This window comes from Erinaceus europaeus, chromosome 19 (genome assembly GCF_950295315.1).
Source record: "Erinaceus europaeus chromosome 19, mEriEur2.1, whole genome shotgun sequence".
In the NCBI taxonomy this organism is placed as follows: domain Eukaryota; kingdom Metazoa; phylum Chordata; class Mammalia; order Eulipotyphla; family Erinaceidae; genus Erinaceus; species Erinaceus europaeus.
In genome coordinates this window covers 37,155,931-37,169,814 of record NC_080180.1, presented here as the reverse complement: position 1 = coordinate 37,169,814, position 13,884 = coordinate 37,155,931, and the positions used below count along the sequence as shown (strand labels likewise).

At 48.9% G+C, this 13,884-nt stretch overlaps 1 protein-coding gene across 3 annotated transcripts in view; it reads right to left on the bottom strand.

Moving 5' to 3' along the window:
* The window catches only part of LOXL2 (lysyl oxidase like 2), a 125,560-nt gene that overhangs the window by 40,806 nt on the left and 70,870 nt on the right, over positions 1 to 13,884 (bottom strand). For all 3 annotated transcript variants that reach the window (XM_060178869.1, XM_060178870.1, XM_007538794.3), the window contains 2 exons: positions 7,577 to 7,788; positions 3,202 to 3,424 (listed from right to left, as the gene is read on the bottom strand). In XM_060178869.1, the coding sequence (XP_060034852.1) occupies positions 3,202 to 3,424; positions 7,577 to 7,788 (435 nt within the window). The remainder of the gene's footprint in view (positions 1 to 3,201; positions 3,425 to 7,576; positions 7,789 to 13,884) is intronic.

Sequence of the window (13,884 nt, the reverse complement as noted above, 5' to 3'; positions counted from 1 at the left end):
TGCAGATACATGCATGTGTGCCTATGTATGTGCATATGGGCACACATGTATGCACATGTTTATTCTGTATTTGTCTATACATGTATGTCATCATGTACTCATATCTGTGTTTATACATATGTATATGTGGTTTTTCATTTGTGCACATGTGCATATGTGTAGCCTTTCTGTGTGCCTTCTGCGCGTGTTTATATGTGTACAACTCTGTACATGTCTATGTCTGTATATATGTGTACACATATGTGTGCTTGCCTGTATGTTTTTATGTGCCTGTATCTGTGTTCTTGTATGTGTGTATGTGTTGGATGAGGGACTCAGAAAGCTCCAGGACTCCAAATTGTTGCTGACATTTCTTTGTCTGAGAACAGAATTCGAGTGACAGGACAGCTGTGCTGGATGAGTTCAGTCAGATCAGAGCTATGGGTCTGACATCTGCCCTGTGCCTCTGTCACCTTGCCCCAAAGGCTCTGACAATCTGATCTGGTGGAAGGCAGAGCTTGTTAAGCTCCCCTATAACTTAGAAGGCCAAGGCCTCAAAGGGAGCCTGTGTCTACAACTCCCTACTTGAGGGCCCCACTCAGCCACTTTACTCTTTGCCACCTACTGCCCCTGTGCCTGACAGCATCCAGGTTCACAGACCCAGGGGGCTGCCCAGAGCCCTGCACTTGAAGGAGAAGCAACAGGACAGGTTGTATATAAAACACCTATGGCTTCAGGAGTCTTTGTTTTAAAAACACTTAACAAATACAACTGCCATCCCCAGGCCCTGTTTGCTATAGACTGTGACCTCCTCCCACTTTTCTGAGTTCTCTAGTCAAATGCTACCCATGCCCCATGCTTAATGAGGGCAGTGTGCACAGTCACGAGACTGGCTGGGGAGACTCAGTTGGCCACACAGGAAAGGAAGAAAGCAGGGGGGAAAGTAATGTCAGGCATTGTGACCTCCATTCTACACCAAGAGGAATCTCCACATGGCAGGACCTGGAGCTCCAGGTGGTCCATGAACAAAGCTCAGAGGCTGAGGCAGCAGGAAGCATGCACCTATAAAGTCATATGGCAAGGCCAAGTGAGGGTATTGGGGGGCTCTGGGACACTGCCCACCTGTGCAGTGTCACCCAACTGCCCCCATGTGCTATGTGGTCAGGCTGTTCACTTTAGAGATCCTTGTGAGGACTGAGGGTTCAGGGCCAGGTTTCTGTTCCCGACAGTCCCACACCCTCTGACAGCTGGTCTGGCTGTGTTCACTCCCCACCCTAGTGTAAGGCGTCATCTTTTATCTAAATCCATCATCCCCAGCCTGTGGGGGGTGGAGGAGTGGGGGACTGATGTGGCTGATCAGGCTCCTGCCCTGGCTTCCCTGTTGTACTGAGGGAGTGTTTCTAGAGCAGGCTTTTAGATGATTAGGAGTAGGCAGACTGGAGAAAGCAGAGGAGAGGGAGAGAACAGAAAGATGCAGCCTAGGTGGGGGATAGACTTCCACACCTGCCACGTCACCTAGACCTGGTGACATACTTTCTTCTCCCCTCTCACCCCTGACTTGGAACTCACCCAAGTCAGGGTGCTGAGTACTGAGTAGCAAGATATAACTCTGCACAAGGAATCATCCCCTAATAAATGACCAAATGCCCGCTTGCCCTGCCCTCCCCCTCCTCTACCCACATGCTATCCCCACCCAGCACCCTGCCCACATTAGTGGCTTGCAGAGTGCCAGTCCCTACTCAGGTGCCAGATGCCGGGCTAGCTTCACGGGCAGGAGAGAGACGACCAGGGACTCATGGCTGAGCTGGGAAGCAGTGCAATGCAATGCAATGGCTTTATTCATCTGCATTTATACTCTCCAGGAAGGAAGTGGTAGGGTGTGACGTAGAGAGGGTGGAGCAAAAAGAGAGTGCAAACTAGTGGTGGAAAACAGGGTGACTAGGAGAGGGGGTGGAGCGAAAACAGAGTTCTAACCAGTGGGATTAAACCAGTACCCTGCAGGCAGGGCGGTTCTCAGGTAAAACAGCGATTATGTAAATAGACCACAGCATTCAGCAGGGGGGAGCCTGCATACTGCCCAACAGCAGAGCATCACAGAAGCCTTTGGATGGATCTGTGAAATTAGAAGGGCAGAGAGCTGGTAGTCGGCCCACCCAGTGGAGAACACATGCTACACCAAGCACAAGGATCCAGGTTCTAGCCTGATATTGATTGCCTATGGGATGGCCTACAGGAAGAGGGATTTATGGTGGAGCAGTACTATAGTTTCCCCTCTCTCTCTCTCTCTCTCCATCTCTGTCTGTCACTCTATCTAGAGAAAAGAAATAGATGGCTGCCAGGAATAGTGGAGTCATGCCAGCACTGAACCCTAGTGACAATCCCAGTGGAAATAAAAATTTTTAAAAAAAGAAAGAAAAAAGATAAAGAAGTAGAAGGATAGGAGAAAGAAAGGCTAATTGTCTCAGTGATTTTTCAAAGGAAGACAGAATAGCACATTTCTTATTGTCAGAGGAGGCATCAAGTCTGCTGTGCTTGGGGTCATGCAATGTCCAAATACTCAGTACCCTGGAGTGAGGGGAAGAGGAATTAATTTATGTGAGCAGATGTACATCCATGGATCTTAAACACACACACACACACGCACACGCACACGCACACGCACACACACACACACACACACCACGCCTAGTGGGTAAAGATGACTTGAGCACAGTGATAGCAGGTTTCCACTTCCTAGCTAGTGAAAGCATTTTCAAGTTTTCACCAGCCAGGGCCTATTCAAAATTATGTATTACTGCTTTTCTGTGATGCTGATAGCTGTGTCCCATCCCCAACAACCCCAGCATGCTTTCCTCTCTGGACATAAGGTGTCTTCCCACCCAGCCTTGGGGCAACACACAGTGCATGAAAGACACTATAACAGAGCCTGAGACTGTCCACGGGGATTTCTATCTGCCTGGTCTTTATCCTCCATAGGTCGAGCTTGAGTATCCCAGCAGAGCTGCTATGGTGTGAGGTAACATGGGGGTAATTACTTGGGGCAGGGACCTGGATGCTTCTCACCTCAAGGTAGCATCTACAGATGAGGCAGCCCAGGCAGGTGTCCTCTGCCCCCATGCTCTCTAGGAAGTGTGAGTCAGGCCAAGTTGCCTCACTCTCTTCCAAAATTCCCTGCCCTAGCCAACTCCACCCCAATGGCAACACCTCCTGCCCCAGTCTCACCTCTGGCTTGTAGGCTTTCCGGAATCTGGAGGGTCCATCAGGGCTGAAGACCTGGCCAGGCACACAACTCACCACAACCGGCAGCCCATTCTCACAAGTGACATTCTTCACAGGGTCCAGGGACACTTGCGGGCCCAGCTTACAGCTGGAGATGTGGGCCTCTGTGCCTGTACAGTTCATGGAGAATGGCCAATAGCGCTGTTTCTTCCGGGCAGCAAACATTCTGCGGAAGGCAGGAAGGGCATGTGAGCAGGGCAACATGGCAGCCTTATTTCCTCCACAGCTAGCACAGGGTAGCTGACCTGAGCCAAGCTTTGGGCTGGCTTCTGGGGCACTAAATGGACATGGTACCTGCTTCCTGAGCTCAGTCCTGCTCCATAGACAGGGTTCTACATGATGCCTGCTCAAGCCAAGTACCTCAGTTAAGACTGGGCATCACTCTGAGCTCTGGAAAGAAGGACTGGGAAGACTGGATCTACCAAACTGTCCTAAAGTCATTTTATATCCTAGGAGAGAAGGGATGATTCACAGCAGTGAGATGAGACTAAAACCTACAGACACAACACAAAAAGAGACCTGAGAGAGAGAGGAGACCCCTGGCTCCAGGAAACCCTGAGTCCTAAGCACAGCAGAGTGGCTGTTTATTCAAACTCTTCAGATCATTTCATCATGACTGGTTGTCATTCCTTGTCTTTATTTCCCTGTTAAGGAGCAGTACAAATTGAATGCTGAACTCACCCAGATGACATGCAAGATTAAAGGCACAAGTTCTTCAAGAAGCAATGAGAATAGTTTCACATGCTAAATAAATGATAACTTGCCTTCCAGTGGAAATTATGATGGTGGAAGACTTGGCCATCAAGCTTATCAAAACTTCCCCTGGGGAGTTGGGCTGTAGCGCAGCGGGTTAAGTGCAGGTGGTGCAAAGCACAAGGACGGGCATAAGGATCCCGGTTCGAACCCCGGCTCCCCACCTGCAGGGGAGTCGCTTCACAGGTGGTGAAGCAGGTCTGCAGGTGTCTATCTTTCTCTCCCCTTCTCTGTCTTCCCCTCCTCTCTCCGTTTCTCTCTGTCCTATTCAACAACTATGACAACAACAATAATAACTACAACAATAAAACAAGGGCAACAAAAGGGAATAAATAAATAAATAAATAAATAAAATATTTTTTAAAAAAAAACTTCCCCTCGAAACTAGTGAGGCTGGAGTTATCCTCTGATCACATTCTAGGAAGGCCCATAATCTGTTCTAGACCCGAGCTTTCTTTTTTTTTTTTCTCTTTTGTGACTTAAATAAATAATGTATTTTATTTATTATTTATTGGATAGAAACAGCAAGAAATTGAGAGGAATGGGGAAGGTAAAGAGATAGAGAGAAACGTGTAGCCCTAAACAGGATCCCTGGCTTGATTCACATGACACCAACCCACTCCCACCCCCTGTAAGGAGGGAGAACTTATTTTGGGGGTGTCTGCTGCATAGGCCTAGCCAAATCTCACTGGCTTGCCTTTGACTTCCAACTTTCACTAAACAACTCCTGTACCCCCATCAGAGAAACTGAGCTCAGCATTTAGTGGTGGCCATAGCACACACAATGTCCCTGAAACACACTTTTCCTTCCCCTCTGCCCAGCATTCCCCTTACATCAGCTCAGAAGAATGCTGTCCCCTCCTCTTCTCCCTCCTCCTCTCCCTCCTCCTTCTCAGAGGGCTGGCTAGGTGGGAAGGTAGGCAACGCACCTCAGGCCTGACAACTGCAAAAGTGAGAGAGCTAGGGGACAGCCTCTGACCAAATGGGCAGCTGACATGAGAACGCTATGTTCAGGACTTTAGAGGGGCAGCAGGAAGAGCCATGAGCTGGCTGACTGATTCCATTAAAGGCAAAAAGTCCTCGTGGCTTGGGAGGTGGCACAACGGACAGTGCATGAGGTCCTGAGTTTGATCACATGCATCACATGTACCAGAGTGGTGCTCTGGTTCTCTCTCCTTAACCCCTGCTATCTCATAAATAAATGTGAGTGTTTTCTATATATATAAAATAAATGGGTCAATCAACCAGAAGTCCTCTGGCTCTCCTCCAATCAAGGGGAAAGCTGGGCCTGTAGGGAAGGTAGGGAGATAGCATAATGGTTATACAAAGAGACTCTCATGCATGAGGCTCCAAATTCCCAGATTCAATCCTCACACCATCATAAGATGAAACAGAGCAGTGCTCTGGTGAAAATTAATTAAAATAAACATGTTCTGAAACTGAGGGAACAACTGTGCAGTAAAGGCCAGAACCCACAGAACCCACTATGAGAAAGACTTGAGCCAGGCCCCTTTGTCCCCTTAAGCCCCCAAGTCCCCTTTATGACTGCTACTGGGCCTCAGTGACATCCTGGATCCTCAGCAGTATGTGACATTGTGGTGAGTTCCCACTAGGGATACAGGAGATCCTTGCTCTAGGGGTCCTGGTGTCTCCTCCATTCGTGGGCTCATGAGTCTGGGAACATAGAGGTCATCCTTCAATTTTCTGATTCAAGCTAGACCTGTGCTCTTTTCTGCTTAAACAGATCAAGGGATAGTTCTTCTTCTTCTAGCGTTTGCCCTTCTTCCGTAGCCAGTCAACAGCATCAGGTTGAGCCTGATGTAAAGTTTTGAGACCTCCTTTGAATCTAGAGAGGTGGCAGTCATTAACTATGTGGGTCATAGTCTGTCTGGAGCCGCAGGGGCAGTTCGGGTCGTCTCTGGCTCCCCAGCGATGGAACATAGCGGCGCACCGGCCATGGCCTGTTTGATAGCGATTGAGGAGGGCCCAATCATAACGTGCTAGGTCAAAGCCGGGTTGACGCTTGCAGGGGTCTGTGATGAGGTGTTTGTTCTTTACCTCAGCTGACTGCCAGCTCTGTTTCCAAGAGACTGGAACAGAGAAGTTCAGTGTAGGCGTAGGGGACCAGATTGGCTGACGAGACGTCAAGCGTTGAACAGGGTGGGCAAAGATATCCGCGTATATTGGCAGGTCCGGTCGAGTGTAGACGTGGGAAATGAACTTAGATGATGCCGCATCCCGACGAATATCTGGCGGGGCGATGTTGCTAAGAACTGGCAGCCATGGAACCGGGTGGAACGGATGGTTCCAGAAATTATCCTCATGGAGGAATATAATTTGGAATCGACCAAGTGGACATGGGGGCTACGGAACCATACTGGGGCACAGTATTCTGAAGTGGAATAGCATAATGCCAGAGATGATGATTGTAGTGTGGAAGCACTCGCGCCCCATGAGGAGCTGGCCAGTCTTGCAATGATGTTATTCCTCGCGCCCACCTTTGCTGCAGTTTTTATGAGATGTTTGTGAAATGACAGAGTGCGATCGAGAGTAACGCCAAGATAGACTGGCTGGGCTTCATGCCGGATTCTCGTATTGCCAAGCTGCACATTAAGCTCACGCAAGGCCGAGGCATGGTGTAGATGGAAAACAGATGATACCATTTTAGCAGTGCTAGGAATTAGTCGCCATTTTTTACAGTAATCAGATATCAGAGATATCTGGGGTAGTTATGCTTATTGAAGTAATTAAATAAATGACACACCTGATAGTAGCACTCATATATGGAATCTAGAGAACCGAAACACACGAACTTGCAAAACAAGGTAACTAACAAGCAGAAGCCAACAAACTATCTCCAAGACTTCATGGCTAGCCTTAGAAAAGTGGGGGCATAGAACTTTGGTGGTAGGTGTGATATGGAACTTTGCCTTGTAGTTTTATTTGTTTTGCTCTGTTTTCTTTATATTCAGTAGAGTCAGAAAGGCAAAAAGAGTGAAAGAGACCACAGTGCTGAAGATTCCCTGAATGCCATGGGGGCGGGCTTGAACCTGGGTGGCAACCATGGTAAAGCAGTGCACTACCCAAGTAAGCTTTTGCCAGAAGAAAAAAAAACATTATTTTCTTTCTACCAGCACTTCCCTGCTCTGATTTATGGTGGTACAAGAGACTGAACCTGGAATTCTGTGGTCTCAGGCATGAAAGTCTTTCTGCATAGCCATTAGGCTATCTTCCCTATCCTATGCCCTGTAAACTTGCAATCTTATAAACCACTATTAAACACAAAAGAAAAAGAAATAAATAAGTAGGGCTCCTATCTGCCTTATTTCTGGAGTCTGAGGATTCGCTGGCCAAAGCTCTAGGTGAACCCTGGTGCTGCTGGGTTCTTCTGTCCATGACACACCAGCCTCACCTTTGGTGGCTACATGTTGTGGGCCCCTGCCACCCTGGATCCAAATATCCCCACAGAGTATAGGTCAGTGTTAGTGAGTGTGCAGTGCCCTCCTCAGATGAAGCAGGAAGCACCCCACTTTGCCTGAGGCCTATAGCAAGAGCCTCCTCCTACTTGTACACTTTGGTGTTGTAGATCTTCTCCCCAGGAAAGCCGAACATGCCACAGACCACATGTGAGTTCCTGGGTGTCCAGTGCTTGTCACAGATCTGCTTCCAGGACTTGCCCTCCTTCACCTCCACGTAGCCCTCTGTCACGGGTGTGCGCTTGCGGTAAGCAGCCAGGATGGGCCGGATGCGGATGTCCTCTACCTGGATGTTCAGGTTCTGGAAGGAGGAGAGAGAAAGATGGGATGACTTGCCTGGCCTGACTGTTGAAAGGCGCCAGATACCTGGCCCATCTTTGGGTCCACAGGCTGGTACTCTAAAAGCCCCGACCCCCTCAGGCCTTATAGGGGGTTAGGTCACTCAAGTGAGCAGACCCCATAAGGCCACGGCTAAAAAGCCCTGTGTGAAAGGCAATATGGTTACAGGGACTGAGAGGAAGACTAGGAGTCACCTGGGGCAGGTGAGCTGATGGGCAGCCCATCAGCTGCTCCAAGTCCTACCCTAAAGCTGGAGAGCAGGGAGACAGCAGCCTCCTCCTGCAGGGGTTTCAACATGAAGGCAGAAGAGAGAAAGTGGGGCTGGACACAGCTCACCAAATAGGTCATGCACCTCAGACTGAGCCCTGACACTACACAGCAGGTGTCATAGCATCAGAGGAAGCTCTGGTGCTATGGTATCTATCCACACTCTGTTCCTGTCCCTCTTCCTCTCAAGGAAAGGGGTGGTGGTGGTGGAAAGTGTTCTTTGGATTTTCATGTTCTATAGTAACATAATTTGGATTTTACACTTTATGCCAAACTATGTTTGTCCCCACTGAGCCTCAAATACTGCAGGGGGCTAGTGGTCCTAAGGGTGGCATTCCTCAATGAGAAAATCCCAGAGTAGAGGACAGGCAGTGGCACACATAGTGGAATGTGTGGCCACGGACCTAGGTTCAAGCCCTCGATCCCCACCTATAGGGGAAAACTTCATGGTGAAGCAGGTCTGCACATGTCTCTCTTTATCTCTCCCTCTATCTTCCCTCAATTTCTCTCAGTCCTATCGAGAGAGACAGAGAGAGAGAGGGAGAGAGAAAGAAGGAAGAAAGGAAGGAAGGAAGGGGGAAAAATAGCCATTAAGAGCAAAGGATTCATAGTGCTGGCACTGGGCTCTAGTGATAACCCTGGTGGAAATTAGAGAGAGAGAGAGAGAGAGAGAGAGAGAGAAAGAAAGAAAGAAAGAAAGAAAGAAAGAAAGAGTAAGGAATGAGGAAAGGAAGAGACAGAGGAAGGAAGGGAGGAAAGAAAGAAGGAAAATAAAATTTTATGATGGAAGACAGACTTGTGTGCAATGTCTTAGGCCTGCAACAAAAGGCTTCTGGGGACCAGGAGGTGGAGACAGATACATGACAAGGGCAAGAAGACTCTGGAAGCCTCAATGTCTTTTGCAAAGCCCTCCTAGACCCCCTCCCCCCATGTACTTATCTTTCTGTAGCAGTGAATTAAAGATAGAGGGAGAAGCTGGGAGGGATTCTCCTCCCCTAACCTCTGCAGGATGCCTCCTTTCTGGTCCCAGGGGTCTGGTAGAAAGACAAGGGACACCTGGATAAAAGGAATTGGGGGGGGGGTATTCCAGAGTGACAGTGGTGCCTTTTATGTTTCTCCAAGGCTCACCCAATCTGCTTTCACATGATGGAGATGCCCTCAGAATCACTCACTTCCAGTGCCTCCTCTTTCTGCTCCTGTTTGTGGAGCTGCCACCTTCTCACTAGAGACTCCCCGGGTCCCAGCTTCCATTCTCTTTCATTCTTCCTTCTGCCAATCTGCTACAGAACTTGCCTCTCAGAGAGCTTCCCAAAACACTTTGCTTAACTTGTTTCCCTCTTCCTCCTTATCCTCCTCCCCCCTTCTTCCTTCCCCTTCCCCTCCTTCTCCTTCTTCTTCCTTTTTTTGTCACCAAGGTTATCATTTGGGTTCAGTGCCTACATCACTACACTGTTTCATGTGGACATTTGTTTAGATAGAGGGTGAGAAACAGCAGAAAGTGACAGAAAGGGAGAGAGAGAGAGATCCCAAAAATAAAAGGGGGGGAAGGAGGAGAGACACAAAGGAGAGATATATACATTCAGCACAGCTCCACTGCTTTTGAAGCTTCTCCCTCGAAGGTGGGCTCAAACCTGGGTCCTTAGCATGGTAATGTGTGTACTACTGTCTTAGGTGTGCCCTCTCCCTAGCCCCTCTTACTTTGTTCCTTGACTGATGGCACCCATGTGACAATGGTCAAGGCATCCCATTCTCACTGATCCTTCCTGCACCTCCAGCTGCAAGTCTCAACTCAGAATCACACTATACTATCAACAGCCACTCAGGGTTGAACCCCACCAAGCACCTACTGTGCCTCTCACTTAATTTGTAAGAGACAACAGGAGACACTCTGGCTGCTGTCACCCCACTTTACAGAGGAGAAAGTTGGCTGGCTCTAGCTTAATTCACCCTTGAAGCATCTTTGGTGGAGGGATGGCTGAAGACCAGCTGGGGGAACCTGGCCCAGCCCCTGTCCAGCCAGGATGCAAATGAGCCTCAAGGGTGAACAGGGCCATTATTTAGGTACCCAGGGATAGGAGCCTCCCCACCAGCAGTTCCCGGGAGGAAGGCCAGGGCTCTCTTTCCTGATCCTGCAGAGCAGTGGAAAGTATGTAGGCCATGAGTGATGACATTTGGCCCCACTCCCCCGAAGGCTGAGTGGAAGGAAGGCTGCTGGTGGCAGGAGTATGCTGGCCAGCTCGGGCCCTGGTTTTCCTACTGCCTCCACTCAGGCCGCAGGGACCTGTGCCACCAGGATGCTGGACAGAGTCAGCCCAGAGCTCCACGTGTGCTGTGTCATGGCCAGAAGGAAAGTTACTGTTGCGTCAGCCCTGGGCTTTGCAGGGCAGGCAGATTGGGCTGACTTTCTCCCATTCATAGATCCCCTGCTCCTCACCCCACTCACAAGGGGCACCCAGGCAGACATTTTCTGTTAGAGAAAGAGAAACCATAATGACTTGGTCTCAAGAATGGGAAAGCAGGTGCCCTCCCAGGTGAGCTAGCTCACCAGCCCCCTACAGGATCCTCTCTTGATCAGGTCTAGGTCTCCTCAAAAGAAGAATGACTGAAGGGAGAAAACAGATGGGCTCCAGCATGTGAAGACAAGTGACTGAGGTTAGAGAATATTCTAGAACCAGGGGTTCTTGCCCTTGTTCTTCCACCAAACTATGTATTTCTGTACTGGTGTATGTCTCTGTAGGTGTGTGGTGACACACATGACAGAGCTCTGTGGGTCCCTCCATGGATGTGGAGACTATTTCTGAGGGAGTATATGTGTGTCACATGATGTAGAAGCAGTCTAGAAGAACTGACCAGCCCTCCATAGCCCCTGGAGAGTATCCGGGGAGGGTCCCCATTGCCATCCCCTCCAAAGGGAACAACTTCTCTTCTCTCTCCACAAAACAAAGTTCTTCCTGGCCAACAGGTTCAGATCCAGTGAATTTGTTCACATCTGATCTCCCCCCCTCCATGGGACCTGGCAGGCTTCTCCCGTCTCCTCTGACAAGTATTGATCACAGGGTTACTTGCCCAGCACTGATTTATCACCCAGCAGGCTCTGGGTACGAGCTTTGTGTCCATGTCTTCAGTCAATTCCCATGACAATCTATGAAAAGGCCAATGGATGACCCAGGTCTTGAACCCATGGTCTCTACACAGTCCTGTTCCTCCCACCCATGCTCCGTCCATGGGCTGGTGGGAAGCTGACCCAGAGGGACAAGGCCCAGAGCTTAGCCTTCTGGTCAGTCTCTCCTAGGCCTGCCCAGTACTATGCGCATTTGAAGTCCACCACCATGAGTCAGACTAGTGTGGACGTGCAGGGAGAACATGCCCTTTTTTTTGGCAGCTGCTGTTCTCAGGCCAGAGCAGCAGGAAAGCCCATCATGGCACCCATTCAACCTCTAGGCTGTGCAGAGCTGGCTTTGTAGCAAAACACTTACACACACACTTACACACACACACACACACACACACACACACTTACACACACACACACACACACACACACACACACACACACACACACACACACACACACACACAACCCTTCTCTGACTTCACTGCTCTGGAATCCCTTCCGTAACCACAAGGACTAGAATTCTCCCCCCACAAGTTTAACCACTAAAAGAGAGGATGTAACCATTAGAATACACACAAATGCACATTTTTCTTCTCTAACAAGGAGCTCTCTAACTTGCTGGTTCGGCCTGAAGCCAAATAGCCTAGAAATTGGTAAGGCATCTGGCAGCTCTTAATATCCAAATCACAGTCTGAACACTGCCCCTCTTGCCAGAGACCACAGTTCATCCAGATCTCTGAAATATCTTCCTCCAAAGAATTCCCAGAACTTTCTGGACTTGTCCTGCTCTGAGTTCATCACGTCTGGTGGTAGTGGTGGAAGGTCTTAGTTGGTGGGAGTGGTTACCACATGCCTCCCAAAGGAGGAAAGTGAAAAAGCGAGCCTGCCCTGTTTTGTCTACCGAGCCGATGGAGAAAGGTAAAGAAGGCTCACCAGGGGCTGGGGCTGCCAGTCTTCTGCCAGAACATTTCACATTTGCAGCATCTGTATATGACTTATGACTTATAAATTCTACCATTTGTGGCTATCATCAAGGGGGAAAACACCATCGATTTGAAAATTGAAGTGGGGACTGCGTCAGAGGCAGCAAGGGAACAAGGCAACGAGATTCACTTTGTAACATGAATACATAACACACGTCCCCTCACGCAGACATACTTGTATCAGTCATCACTTGGCCTAGGGACACCTCCTTCCCTCCAGGCTAGAAGCTGTCCCAGGACTTCCCACCTGAGATGTCATCCCAGGCACCCAGGGTGGGTGGAGAGGACCATGACAGGGACACACACCAGAATCCAGATCTGTGGCTGTTGTTTCTCATCTGTGACCTCTGATAACTCTGCTGCAGCCCCTTCCTGCTGGCTAGCAGCTAGGGACATCATGTTCTCAGGAGTCTGCTTTCAGTACATTGTTATTTAAAAAAGTAAAATTGGGGCTGGGTGGTGGTGTACCCAATTAAGCACACACATTACTATGCACAAGGACCCATATTCAAGTCCCTGCTCTCCACCTGCAGAGGGGCCACTTCACAAGTGGTGAAGCAGGTCTGTAGGACTCCCTCCCTCTCTCTCTCTTTCCCTCCCTCCCTCCCCTCTCAATTTCTCTCTGTCTCTATCAAATAAAATAGTGTGTGTGTGGGGGGAAATGGCTGTCAGGAGCAGTGAATTCTTAAGTGCTGGCACTGAGCCCCAGTGATGCTCCTGGTGGCAATAAAAATATTTAAAAATAATAATAACAAAGTGAACCTTGGTGACCAACAAGTAGCTCATGTTGCAGATCTTTACACTGTACCATGCAAGACCTGAGTTCAAGCTTCTGTAGTGCACCTGGAGGGGGGTAGCTTCATGAGCAGAGGAATAGCACTACTGTGTTTCTCCTCCTATCTCTCACCCCCAGTCTAGGGGAAAGAAAAAAAAAATGCTGGAGGTATGCAGACATGAAACCCCAGCAATAACCATGGTGGCAAAAGCAAAACCAAACAAAAATACTTTTTAGAGGCCAGGAGGCAGCTCACTTAGCAGAGATGTGCTTTGCCATGCATAAGGCCCTGATTTGAACCCTGGCACCTTTGGGGAGGCACAGGAGAAAGCTACTGTGGTGTGGTATCTCTCTCTCTGTGTCCGTCTCTGTGAAGTAAATACCACGAAAAGGTCTGTCCAGGAGCAATGAGGTCACACTTGTGAGAGGCCCTGGAACCACCACCACAATGGCATATAAGTAACTTTAAAAAAAAATGTGCTTATATATGTTGGATGGAGAGAGAGAAATTGAGAGGGAAAGGGGAGAGGGAAAGAGAGACATCTGCAGCACTGTTTCACCACTTGTGAAGCTTCCCCCCTGCAGGTGGAGACTGGGGGCTTGCACCTGGGTTCTTCAGCACTGCAATGTGTGCACTTAACCAGGTATGCTGCCACCTAATCCCAATAACTTTTTTGTTTTAATTTTATTTTATGATTAGTAGTCAGTTACAAGACTGTGAGATTACAGAGTATAGTTCCACCCTCACCTCCCACCTCCCAAAGGTAACCACCATAGTTCTCACAAGTCTCTTTACTTATTTCTCTAAGCACAATCACTTCCAGCTCTATCCATTCTGACCAAAAGGACACAATACCATCATTTCTGATGACAGAGCATAACTTCCTTAGCCAGTCATCAGTTAATGGGCATTTAGGC